Below are 12,800 nucleotides of genomic sequence, written 5' to 3'. Positions count from 1 at the left end.
AGTATAAAAGTGCATTCCAGCTGAAATCTCCAGCACATTTGCATCCTGACCTTTTAACAAGAAATAAAATGAAAACGAAAAAGCCTGTCTCTGTGGTTGTGTTTCACTACAATTTCATTAGAGATCTGTGGAAATGTTCCATTGGGCCGTACAAGCGTTTGGAGTGGAAACTGATTTTGTGGGGTTTTTTTTATTGTTGTTGTTGTAAAATCATGCATGTGAGACTGGGGAAGTGGGGTGGGCAAATTAGAAAAAAGCAGACTTCTTTCATAAAAAAGACACATTTATGCCATCAATAACAGAGTCCTCAGAATACTCATGGATTATGTAATTTACTGTAGTACAATCAAAGCCTTGTGGTGTTAATCAGTTCTTTTGTGTCGCCGCGTGTTTGTGTGTGAATCTTTGTAAACATACCAACACTCAACTACAAAATAGCTGGGGGGGATGGGAGGGGGGGGCGAAGAACTGAGAGGGTTCGGGGGAGGGGGGGGGGGGGGATCATATCCCTAAACCATTTAAATTTTTCACAATGTCTGTTTTTCCTCGTGGGCTGAGAGGAGGAAGAATCTTTTGCAGGATTTAAATGATTCATCATTTTCATTTGGAATGGAGTAGCAAGCTGAATAATTCACTTTTTCTGCCACTGCAGATGGAATAAAAAGCAACAGTTTCTGTACAATCATCTCACTTCCAAGACCATTTCTCTCTCTATACATCCTTGCCGCCCATTCCCTTTATAGTCAAACATCACTTTCTCCCCCTCCCCTGTGTCTTATCCTACTTTCTAAACTTCGTTGTTAAGTGTTTTTCCCTGCCTCGTCGTCCTGAAAGCTAATGTTGCGGCATTACGCAGCATTAGTCATCAGTCTCATCTCAAAAATTGTCTCTGGGTATTTCGATTTCCCCCTGCCACTCTCTTTTGCTCCATCTCTGTTAAATATGCACGCGTACGGCACGCGCTCGGTTGCGCACGTGTTCTCACGCACTTTTCACTGACTTTTCTCGCACACAAACACGCAGACACTGGGATCAGATCGGCGCACCAGACGTCTTCCTTCTCGCCTCCTGCTGTTTCTCATTCCATACGTGAGAGCTGAATTTAATCGAGTCTTGGATGTTTGAGTTGTTTTTCTCTGTCCAAAGCGTTTAACAAATTGTTGCTGCCCCGAGCAGAAGCAGGCTCTGCATTGTCTCAGTATCTGTGCTCAACCATATCAGCGTTTCAACACTTATTGCTATAAATTACATCAATCACTCCCTCCCCTGCCCTCGCATTCTCCATCCTCCCTAGGCTCATTTTTCTCTGTCTCTTTTTATTACTTTGCCTCTTCATCTTTCTCCCCTTTAACTTCTCTTCACATTATTCGAACTCAAGTTGCCTTTTCATCATCCTTCTTTTCCTCCCCTCTCTCTTACCCCCTTTTGCCCCTATTTGTTTCATTTATATCCTTCCTCAATCTTTCCCCTCTTCTCCAGCCCGCACTCCATCTTTTTTCACTTTCTTCTCAGGCTCCTCATTCATTTCTTTCTCTTTTTTGGCACCCTCGTCAACCTTTTCCTTATCTTCCCTCTCTTTCTCCCTGTCTTTGAAGAGCTGGGCTAATTTCTGGAATTGGGGACCCCACTCTTCCAGCCCTGCCCCCCAATCCTCCTTCTCTGAATCCTTCTCCCCTTCGCTCTCCAGTGAGCTGAGGGATCCAGCCCTGGACCCTGTTCCCTCCAGCCCATACACCTGCACAGAGTCGTATGGCGGCTGTGAGGGATCAAAGGTGACCTGGGCAAGGCGCAGACGTAGGAACTCACCCACTCGCAGTGCCAAGGAGGGACCCCCGTGCCCTGGTCCCCCTCTGGCTGCCTCCATTCCTGGAACCCAGTTGGCCCCAAAGCCCATCACACTGCCATATGTTGCCCGAGGCTGCCCGGGGAAGGGCAAAAGCTGAGGGGTCATATCCCTCCTGCCCAAAACATACCCTCCCATACCTACTCGATCGCGCCAGTCCCCAATAAAGCCAGGTGCTTCTGGGTAGACAGATGGAGTCCCGGTCAGTGATACTCCTCCACTTTCTCTGTCTGGCCTTGCCACCACAAAGTTGCTTCCCATCTCCAGTCCTCCTCTCCCCAGAGTGCCAGCGTAGTCCCTCTGCCCAGATACTTCCCCCTGCAGGACAGTGGCATAGTTGCGTCCACTGGCAGGTGGTTGTTGTTGTCCATCAGTGGAGGTGGTCCCATTTCCATTTCCACCTCCACCTCCTCCTCCACTCCCCCCTCCTCCTCCTCCTCCTCCTCCTCCTCCACCAGAGTCAGATTCAGCCAGACTGCCACATGTGCGTTTGGGGGACATGCCGGTACGAGAGGCCCTGCGTCCTGCCATGGGGAGGGTAGCCGAGTCACACACCCAGCCTCCTACGCCGTGACCCTGACCAATCAGGGAGCCGGATCGGGTCATGACAAGGTTGTGCTCCCTGGGCAATGTCTCCGACTGCACCTGGAGGGAATGTAGGCGAGCACGAGTGGTTTCAGTTCGGGGCTGGGGTTGGGTGTTAGGTTTGGTTACAGTAACATAAAATGGGATGAGACAATTTGCCCAAGGAGGAAGGGGAAATTTAATAACAGGTATATTAAACGTAGAAAGATAAGGAAAAGTGATGACATATTGCCCACGTGAAGGAAAAAAACAGGAGATGATGATGATGATAAAAAGTGATTCACGTGAAGGAGAGACAGACAGACAGACAGTGAGCAGAGGAGAGCGGAGGGAAAGCAGAGTTGGAAGAAGACATAGACATTAATTGATCACTAGAATGAGCTAACACTGCACTGTGATAGGGAGATGGAAAGGGAAGAGATAGAGAGATAAAATATTTGAAAATTAAATAAAGCTAGGGCCAAGGAGCCGTGCCATGGCCCTAATAAATGAAAGCATAAGAACAAAAAGTAAGAATAAAGCAGGATATGATGTGCTGATAATGTCTTTATTGTCATCATCCCCCAACAACGTCCAGGACATTTCTGTGACTGTGCAGAGACTAAAAGTGTGGCAGTGCTTTAATCACTGCAGTAGTTCAGTATATTAGTTTGATTTCAAAACCTTATAATGATTTTATATTTGCTTAATGACTTTCTCACGTTTTCGTTTGCGTATTTAATTGAATAATTAAGTCATTGATTCAGCTTTAATGATGTCTTCAATGTGGCCATCTACTGCTAATTGACTAATTTATTCAGTTATAATTAACGATTCACGGCAACGGCTACCGCTTTTTACATCTTATTGAAATATTTATCCCCCCATCAATCTATGTTTTAAGCTGTGTTGCAGAATGAGTTCCTGTGCTGCATTCAACACAAATATGCAAGTGTGCGTTTGAATGATGTAGATGTAAGGACATCAAAATTCTACCAAACAGGAATCTTGGGTTCTCTGGGCATCACTGCTAAATAGTGGCATTATGTTTGAGACCCTAGTGTCCTTCATCGTCTCTCCGTTTCTCTTGCACATTTATTTAAGCTCATGTGTGTTTAGCATGCGTTTAGTGTGAAGCTCACTGTCATCCTTACCCAGTCCACATTTTGACTGAGGTTAACTTTGTCCTCACTGCTCCCTTCTGTACAGTTGCTTGCGGTTCCTGTTCCTCCTCCTCTGTCGTGGCTGTCGCTGGTTCTCGGTGTCCCTCCATCGGACGTGCTCACCCCGCTCTGGGGTGCGGTCCCGTCGCGGCTTTCCGTCCGACTCCCCGTTCGACTTCCTGTGCTGAGATCCGTTGGAGCTATGTACACCGCCCCAGACTCCATCGGCCCGACCACGGCCCCTTGGTTCTGGATAACCAGGGAATGGTCTGGCTGGCCTCCAGGAAAGCGGTACGCCAGCTCCGCCAAGCCTGGCTCGAACGTTCCTCCTGGGGCGCGACGGAGAATGGGTAACGTGTGACTGCTGTAGCAGAGACGACCGTAAAGGGGTCCTGCTGGTCCTGAGTAGTTGTGATCCACACCTGGATTCTGAGCCCAGCTATAAGTGCGAGATTTGTCTTGAGCACGATGTGAGTAACGACTGCAAGACAAAAAACGGGCATATGATTTGGCTAAATCTGAACATGTTATGCCTGTTTTTGAATACTGCTTGCTGCTCAGGAAATATCTTTGGTCATTTTTTAAACAGTTTTTTCTTTTAAACCACGACTTGTGGTTTTGTGTTGCACTCTATATTCACACTGCAAGATATTCTGCTGAGACATTTGTCCACCTTGGGGTGGGAAAAAATAACCAGGTGAGAAATATGAAGGGTGTACTGTGTGATTTTGTTTGGACTGAAAACTTGTGATTCCATGGATGGAATTTCAAAAGAAAAAAAAAAGTGATCCAGTGCAGCTACAGCCAAAATAACCTCTGTTTTAATACAACGTTTCTTTCATAATGAACGCTCCAAATCTTACAGTTCACTCCAAGAAGAACAAGCTACAGCAGCGCTCGACTCAACTATGCGCTCCTTTGTTACATGGCGCCAACAGAAATTAGAAATTAAAAGTCTCACAGAGGTAGTTAATATTGCAGGAATATTGCACTGGATTGCATTAGATTTAGACAGTTTTTCATGTTGCTGTGTCCACCTCCAAAAACTGTGAGAAGCAATTTTCGATCAACTAAAAGCAGCCTTTGTACTTGTTTATGGCCTCTCCATATGGCTTGCATGAATCCGGGAGCTAATTATTAGTCCAAAGGCAATAACAATGTTTCACAGGAACATCAAAGTGGGTGCAAACAACTCTCTGATGTAGCAGAACATAAATGAGTTTTAGCAAAATGAGCACAACAAAGTGGCCTCCTAGGACTGCCAGGCTTGATAGCCTTCTGTTTGAGTGTTTTTGATTGGTGGCTGATTATGACCTGGGAGTTGTGGCTTAAACAGTTACTTAAGTGGATCAGTTAAGAGCTGGACTGCGACGAATGGTTTCACTCTGAAGGCGTAAATAATATTTTCTTTTCAGCATGTAATGAAAGGTCCGCTGTGATGGTTTGATTAAATTAAAAACAGACCCATTTATATATATATGCATCACCACATGCAAACAAACCCTCCCACACACCCCTCCGCCTGCTTACACGTTCCTGCTGTCCAGCGTGCGATAGCCGCGTGAGCGCGAGCTGTGCGGGGCACTCTGCAGGGCGGCAATGTCGAAGGCAGCTGTGTCGGCCTCGCCTCCGCCCTCGTCGTCATACGTTATGATGTTCTCGCGTACGTCGTCCTCCTCCAGCGGTGACAGCGAGTCGCGCTTCTGACGCCGCAGCGACAATGACAGGGCACTCACCGCTGCCGAGGGGTGGCAACGGGAATAACGGATATTGAGGCATAGGAGAGAAATTGGAAAAAGAGTGATGAACAAGGGAGAAGGGGGGGGGGGGGGGGGGCAGAAGTCACAGGGGAAATAAAGGAAAGGAGGAAGAGATGTGTGTGTGTGAGCAAGGGAGAAAAACTCAAGCAGACAAAGAGGTGAAACACACAGAGACAAAACGAATACAGAGAGTCCTTGGGTTAGAGGGCTGGTATATCATATCAGCAGACTGCATGCCTCCACTAGGTAATTGACTTTGAGCTCCAGCCAGCCAAATGGATGCTTTATTGTCCCATGACTCCATGACTCTTATTGCATATTCCCAATATCGAGAGCTAAATTTCACCCTGGACTGTGGCAACGAACCAAATGATGCCTTTGTGACTTTTAACAGGTTTGCAAACACAACATTAGCATTGGGCAGTAGAATCAGCCTTCCCATACCCACTGACATCAAACTCTGGGAACAGTGGCTTTTTTTTTTTTCCATTTCAATTTTCCAGGGGAAAGGCACAGACGCAGGTCTAGATTAGGTTCCTGCACTAGGATCGAGTTGGTAGAAAAACAGATATTGGACACCTATGATAATAGCTTTAGTATGCTTATTAAGTGGGGGAAATCCTATTCTTGCATGTGCTGAACTTTCTGGATGCAAATAGGGAGAAAATGAGAACCAAGCTGAAAAGTAAATTAAAAAAAAAGTGCATAAATATTCAGGAAGGCACCCGATCCAAATAAGACCCCAGTCAGAAATCAAGGACAAGAAGAATTGAGCATCCGGTTAAAGTTGCTGCTGGTACACCTGTGGAAGGTGACACCTTTACCAATAATTTCTCTCATTATTGGCTTTCCAGTTCATTTGTACATTTCAAGGATGCAATTTTTTTTTCCACTCCAATGTAGAATTTCTGAGTGGACAAGTTGATCAACTCTCTGAATTTGGACCCTCACAGGTTACTAGAAGGCTAGTTAGTTGATCGACTGACATTGCCCATATTTTTTTCTTAATATATTCCACTCACTCGCTCTTAGACAGCTCTCCCTATCATTTGGACAAACTGCTTTGGTATTTATAGAAATCCAAACCGTGCTGAATCTGCTCGGGTGCTTATTTATATTCGCAGTGTATGATTTGATTTAACAAACACTAATGTGCTTGTGTTTCCATACGGCTGTATCGCAGGAGGTTAAGCTGCCGCGGTAAGTAAATCTACAGCCTTAATATAGTTGGAGGCCACATTATTTGATTTCTATGGAACTAATTCAATGATCCCTAAATGGAGTGGGAAAACTCTAACCTTTTATAACGGTTTGAGGAATAACCTTTATAGCGTGGTGTGTGTATATTTATCTGTTAAAGACAGCCTCTATCCACAGAGGATGTTATTATAGTGTTTAGAAATAGAAAAAGCAGAATTATACTCCCGCCCACGATCATGCCATTATCACTTAGCGAACTAAATTCTTAACTCCACTAAATCCACTGAGCACGATCACCTTCACGCCATGTCGCGTCTCCCACTTGATTGAACTGGCCCCTTCCAGAATGATAATGCCTTTATCAACAAGGCACGAGTGATTTCAACAGACTCAATAGAAATGACAATGATGCTGGCTATCAGCCAGTCTCCTCAGCAACTAGGCATTATCCAATTGAGCATTTGAGTTTCTGCAAAGGTGGCTGTGACATTTTATTATGCTGCTATCAAAAACCGAAGGGCCCAGATAATCACTCAAAATTGTTATTTTAGCTGTGATTAGAGCTGACCTTGCCAAGGGAAATAACTGGACCAAAATTGCGAGGAAAAGCAAACCTGTATCGAGCAGCTGTGACTAAGAGAAATATTTACGCTGCTGCTTTCATTATTTTCATATGCAGATTAAGCATCCAGGGATGTAGTTGAAGGTACACAAGCCCTAAACGCTATTTACTCAACTTTCTATTTGTAGAATGGCATTAAATGCATTTCTAGGGAGTAAATATTTATGATATAACTTCATATTATATCATAATGTACATAACACTAAGTGCTGTTATAAAAGCCATCATGTAAGTTATATAAACAAGGGCCTTTCACCATTTTACTTTATCTTTTGGCATTATCTTAAGCCAAGCCCAGATTTAATCTCTCTCAAGCTTTATGAGCTATTAAGTATTTACCCAGTAATGTAGCAACACAAGCCAGGATAGCCAGCAAGGCAGCTGTACTGAGCCCAGGGGAGGGCAGTGTGGACTGCTGAGGAAGACACACCGCTTCTTTCTCCCAGTCCCATTCGCCCTCGGTCTGTTTGTCCTTGTCTTTCTCCCCAGCTCGTGCCCCTCCTTTCAGGCAGGGACAGACGGACACAGTGACCGTCCCAGTGCTGGTGAGGCCAGACGTCCCATCCCTCAGGACGAGCGGCACGTAGAGGGTCAAGGTGGAGGATGAGGAACGGGACAGTGGCTGGATCTGGGACAGCAACACCAAGCTGGCTGTGGGGCCTGAAGGAGAGTTGACAGATAGGAAGAAACTTTGAGTCCACTGTTAACCGCATGCTACAGTGTTGTTTGCAGAATGGAGGCAGGACGTTCCAATTTGGAAATTATGCCCAGAAATGAATGTCCTCATGTTTGCAAATGTGCGACTGCAGTCAGCTGGTGACGGGTTTGTACCACAAAGGAATTGAGCAGGAAAAAATATTTAGCCTCTCTTTTATTTTTACTATTTTCGTTCACTTCCCTTCTAATTTGAGCTACAGCGTTCCACAGCAGAATAACAGTGATACTAATTTTACAGGATGAATCTACTAGAGTGTTACAAATTGGGCAGACAGTATATTTTTCGCTGCCGCAGCCAGACGCTTCATGATTTATGACTCCAGATAGGCTGTAAAACTTAAACATAAATTCTAATATACTTTCACGTTTAAAATTATTGTTTGAATAATGTGGTGCCATTAGATCCATCTGTATGATCCTTTTCAAAGACTCCCACACTTGTCCTGGTTAATGACACAACAAAGTATGTACAGAAGAAAGCCTGTACATCCAAAGCACTGACTTTTAGAACACACTTGTATGAAAGGAATACATCACAAGCCCTTTTTTTTTTTTTAAAGATATTGTAATGGACATCAGTGATGAGAGGCTCACATACAGCAATTTAAAAGGACAGAGAGCAGCAATAACAAAAGAGGTAACGGCCTGTATTGATCTGACTCTCACTTTCACGTTTTTAGAATTACACACACAAGGCCACAAAAATATAGCCGCTGACACGAAAGCAGGTTTTCATTAGCATGAATGGCACTGGGAATGAAAACATGACAAACGCGATTATCAAAAAGATCTTCAGCGATCCAAAAGATAGATCAAATCATTGTCTTTTTAAACAAAGAAAGTAATGTAGCATTTTGTCAGACAAGCTGTCCACACGGGAGCTGAGGATGCTCTTATTGTCTCTCTGTTCTACTGTTGGATGACACATCAAAGAGGTCTTTGATTTCACATGTCACTGAGTTTATAATACTCATCCATGATCTGGCGAGTTAACTTGGTTTTGTCTGGTTTAGGAAGAGTTGGGAGTTTGGTCACCAGTTTGGTAGTAAAATTAGTCAAAGAGTAATTTTATCTTCAGCTGCTGACGAATGTAAGCACATATCTTCATCTGGCAGGGGTGGGGAACTCCAGGCCTCAAGGGCTGGTGTCCTGCAGGTTTTAGATATCACCCATACCAGGCCTCTGGAGAACTTCAAGACATGTTGAGGAGGTAATTTAGCAACACAGCTGATTTATCAGCTGTGTTGCTAGATGCGTCCTTGATCCAACACAGCTGATTTATCAGCTGTGTTGGATCAAGGACGCATCTAAGACCTGCAGGACTCTTAGATGCGTGTTAGGACGCATCTAAGGAATCTAAATACACTGACTGGAGGTGGTGTTAGGAAGCTGAAGTTCCCCCACCCCTGTCTTAAGTTCTATATTTAGCATATTTTAGCTAATACAGCTAACTTAGTAGACAATCAAAGCATTTTGCAGCTAAAATGCAGTTTTTTTGGTCAGAATTAATGGAGAACAAAACAAAGTACTATGACGTAAAATGAGAGTAAATGTTATCCTGTGTTTGCTGGATTTTCAATTGGATGTTTTCAAATTCCCCGTATTTGCCATATTGTGTTTACTGATGAAGTCAAGGCTGAGAAATTTGTTGCCAAGCTACACTCACAGACCACTCGATTAGTTACATCATGCTACCTTTCCCTCCAGAACTGCCTTTATTCTTCATGGCATAGATTCAACGAGGTGCTGGAAGCATTTCCACCGAGATTTTGTTCCATATTAAAATGACAGCAGCAAACAGCTGCTGCACATTTGTCAGCTGCACCCACGATGTGAATCTCCTGTTCCATCGCATCCCAGAAGTGCTCTTTTTGATTTAGATTTGGTGACTTTCATGTTGTTTACGCCAAATTTTTACCCGACTACCTGGATTTTGCAGCAGAACTTGAGACTCATCACACTAAGCAATTTTGTAGAGTCTGTGAAAGCTGTAGTCTCAGTTTCTTGTTCTTAGCTGACAGGAGAGGCACCTGGGTTGGTGTGGTAGCCCATCTGCTTCAAGGCTGACCGTGTTGTGCATTCAGGGACGCTCTTCTGCATACCTTGGTTTTAACAGTGCTTGGGAGTTACTGTTGCTTTCCAATCATCTTGAAGGAGTCTGGCCTTTCTTCTAAGGCCTCAACAAAGCAACCCTCACTATTTTCTCTTTTTCAGGTGGGGGGATTCAGATTTTGTTGCATTATTTCAGTACATCAGAGTTCTCTGCCGCATTCAAAGTTACTTAAATCACCTTTTTTCCCCATTTTGACACTCGGTTTGAATTTCATGTCAACACTGAATGTTGCATGATCATCAGAATACATGATCAGCATGATCATGTATTCTGATCAGCATGAGGCTGATCAGAATACATGTGTGTTAATGAGCACTTGAACAGGTATACCTACAACTAGTACACATGTTCATATGTCCAAGGCGTGCACATGGAATACTATATTATACACTTCAATATGCTACTGACATCTTTAGCTAATATGACGCACAAATCAAACTTTCAAGTGGAGAGAGATGAGCTGTGTGCAGAATGCATAAGCACACATGAAAGTATTCTGTGGAGTTTTTATCCGCTAGTGGTGCAATGTTTTGATTTGCATTACTGTCCTCAACTGCAACTGTGCAGCACATACCAACTGAAGAGCTTCATGCTGTTCCACAACAGTTATTGTGTCAAAGGAAAAAAATGTAGCAATGCAGAAGCAAAGACGTGAAAAGAAAAAAGAATGCCAGCTGATGTAATCAGGCCTGCACTCTTCAAAATATTGAAAAATGTCACTTTTGCAAATGTTTTATCTTTTATTCAGCACGCCGTTAAGGCTTCAAGGAAGCAAACACTGTGTTTTTGCACTGACTCAAAGTATGTGTTTACACGAAAACTCCACAGGTGACACATAATTGCAAAAAAATGTATTTGTGAGCCAATTAACTTGTTTTTGTGTAGAGAAATGTAAATGTGAGCTAAGACAACAAAATTCTTGTGGATCCAATTTTAGGAGACTACATATTTGCTCAAGGATGCAAAAATATCCCCACACATACACAAGCTTGATGTGAACAGTTACACAGAACCGGCAGCACATTGCATCCCTGAATTAAAATAGTCATATCAAATTTATGTTTGCATGATATTAAAGGACTATACGTGTGTAATTGTGCAAAACAAAGAGCGAGGACACGAAGTGTTCAGGGGGAAAAATGCACAGAAAACAAACAAGTAGCTAAATTAGATTCAGTTGACGCTAATTAAACGAAGCAGCTTTGATTTCTTCAAAAGCTTCTCAGTGGAAATACTAAGTTTACATGGTCGTGGGGAAGAAGATGGATGTAGAGGATACAACAAGAGGGACGAAAAAAAAAGAGGGGAGGATAACAAAGCAAAACAATGGGGCCACCAGACATGGGAGATGGATGGTAGGAGACAGAGGGAGGGACAGAAAAAGGGAAGGCGACTCAGAGAGGGAGTGGTTTTGAGAGGAACGGGAAAGAGAGAATAGAAGGAAAGATGAAGATGGGAAGAGAAAGGCAGAAAAAAATATACATGTGGGATTAAGGGCCTTAGAAAAGTGGGGGGAGAAACAGTCTATCTGCCAAGGGAGGAGCAGACAAACAAGAATTAAGAGAACTACACAGAGAAGGAAAGATTGAGTGCCTACCACCGCTGTCCCTGACGCTGAAGTTGAGGGCAGCGCTGGACTCTGGAGGGATGCTGAAATACACGGTGCTGTCATTCCCACCCTCATCTCTATCAATCGCCCGCAACACCTGCACCACCTGAAACACAGAGATAGAGAGCAAGGGAGACCGGGTGAGGGGAGGGCGTGAATGAATGTGTGTGAGTGCGTGTGTGTTTGTGTGTTTTGAGGAAAAGCATAGAGAGAGAACAGAAAAGGAGGAAGAAAAAACACTTACACAGAGAGAGCTTTTAGCTACATAAACAAAAAAACATTAGCCGACACTGGCAGAATGAAAACAAGTCAAACAATTAGCATAGTGACATAAGTGAACTGTGTTTGATACTCACACCAAAAATATAACCATGTGTGTGTGTGTGTGTGTGTGTGTGTGTGTGTGTGTGTGTGTGTGTGTGTGTGTGTGTGTGTGTGTGTGCGCGAATCCCCTTTTTTGTAAATACAGTGCCGTGCAGCTTTCGGTGTTGTAAAGGCATCTACGCAAGTCCTCATTGGCAATCTTAACTAAATTAATCTTAAAGAAATCTCCCGCAGACTGAGCTGATGGGTAATTTCTTTTTAATGAAACTCTCTGTTCGTCATTATGCAGGGCGCTCTTTCAGGAACGCTTTCGAGTGCTCGATACGAGACTCAATGCGGGGATGAAGGGTGCAGCGTGCTCTTTGAGTTAGTCGATGTCTGTAGGCCTTGAGAAGATTTGCTAAGAACAGTTGCATTATGTTATCCGATGCTGTGGGTGAATATTCAAACAGGCTTTGCCTAATGGCGTGTCATACAGAGATGTGCATATACTATCCCAAACACACTGGGAAGACATCATAGCCTTTCTTTAATGAACTGCGTGCCGCTCACTCAAATTGCAGCATGCACAAACATGAACATCACAGGCAAAAACAAATCAACGTCGTTGCCATAGAATCACAGATTTCGTGGTGACACAACAAAGGCATGAGCAGAGCAATGAAAGCACCAGTGGAAACAAAAAAAAAACAAAAAACACACACAACAGATGGGCCACGACACTAAAATGATAGTGACAGAGCCAGCATGGAAAACGGAATATGGAGGCAAAGAAAGGAGAGCTAAGCAGGGTTTCCAAGGGGAGGCTGAAGAGCAAAGGGATGATTTCTATAATTGAGATAGGATCGAGTGAGAAAAACATGATGCAGAGAAACAGACAAGAAC

At 43.8% G+C, this 12,800-nt stretch overlaps 1 protein-coding gene across 2 annotated transcripts in view; it reads right to left on the bottom strand.

Moving 5' to 3' along the window:
* Positions 1 to 775: 775 nt before the first annotated feature.
* Positions 776 to 12,800, bottom strand: part of cdh24b (cadherin 24, type 2b) — a 160,530-nt gene continuing 148,505 nt past the window's right edge. Inside the window, exons 10-14 of one of the 2 annotated variants that reach the window (XM_085253247.1) lie at positions 11,580 to 11,697; positions 7,492 to 7,812; positions 5,101 to 5,308; positions 3,562 to 4,051; positions 776 to 2,530 (exon numbers count right to left, since the gene is read on the bottom strand). In XM_085253247.1, the coding sequence (XP_085109373.1) occupies positions 1,457 to 2,530; positions 3,562 to 4,051; positions 5,101 to 5,308; positions 7,492 to 7,812; positions 11,580 to 11,697 (2,211 nt within the window). In that variant the 3' untranslated portion in view covers positions 776 to 1,456. The remainder of the gene's footprint in view (positions 2,531 to 3,561; positions 4,052 to 5,100; positions 5,309 to 7,491; positions 7,813 to 11,579; positions 11,698 to 12,800) is intronic. The other variant, XM_085253248.1, reaches the window with a different exon arrangement.

This window comes from Mchenga conophoros, linkage group LG18 (genome assembly GCF_057382185.1).
Source record: "Mchenga conophoros isolate Kocher_MC1m ecotype Shallow Benthic linkage group LG18, M_conophoros_male_GT1.1, whole genome shotgun sequence".
Lineage (NCBI taxonomy): Eukaryota > Metazoa > Chordata > Actinopteri > Cichliformes > Cichlidae > Mchenga > Mchenga conophoros.
Note: the sequence above shows the minus strand (reverse complement) of the source record. Positions and strands in the feature narration are given on the sequence as shown.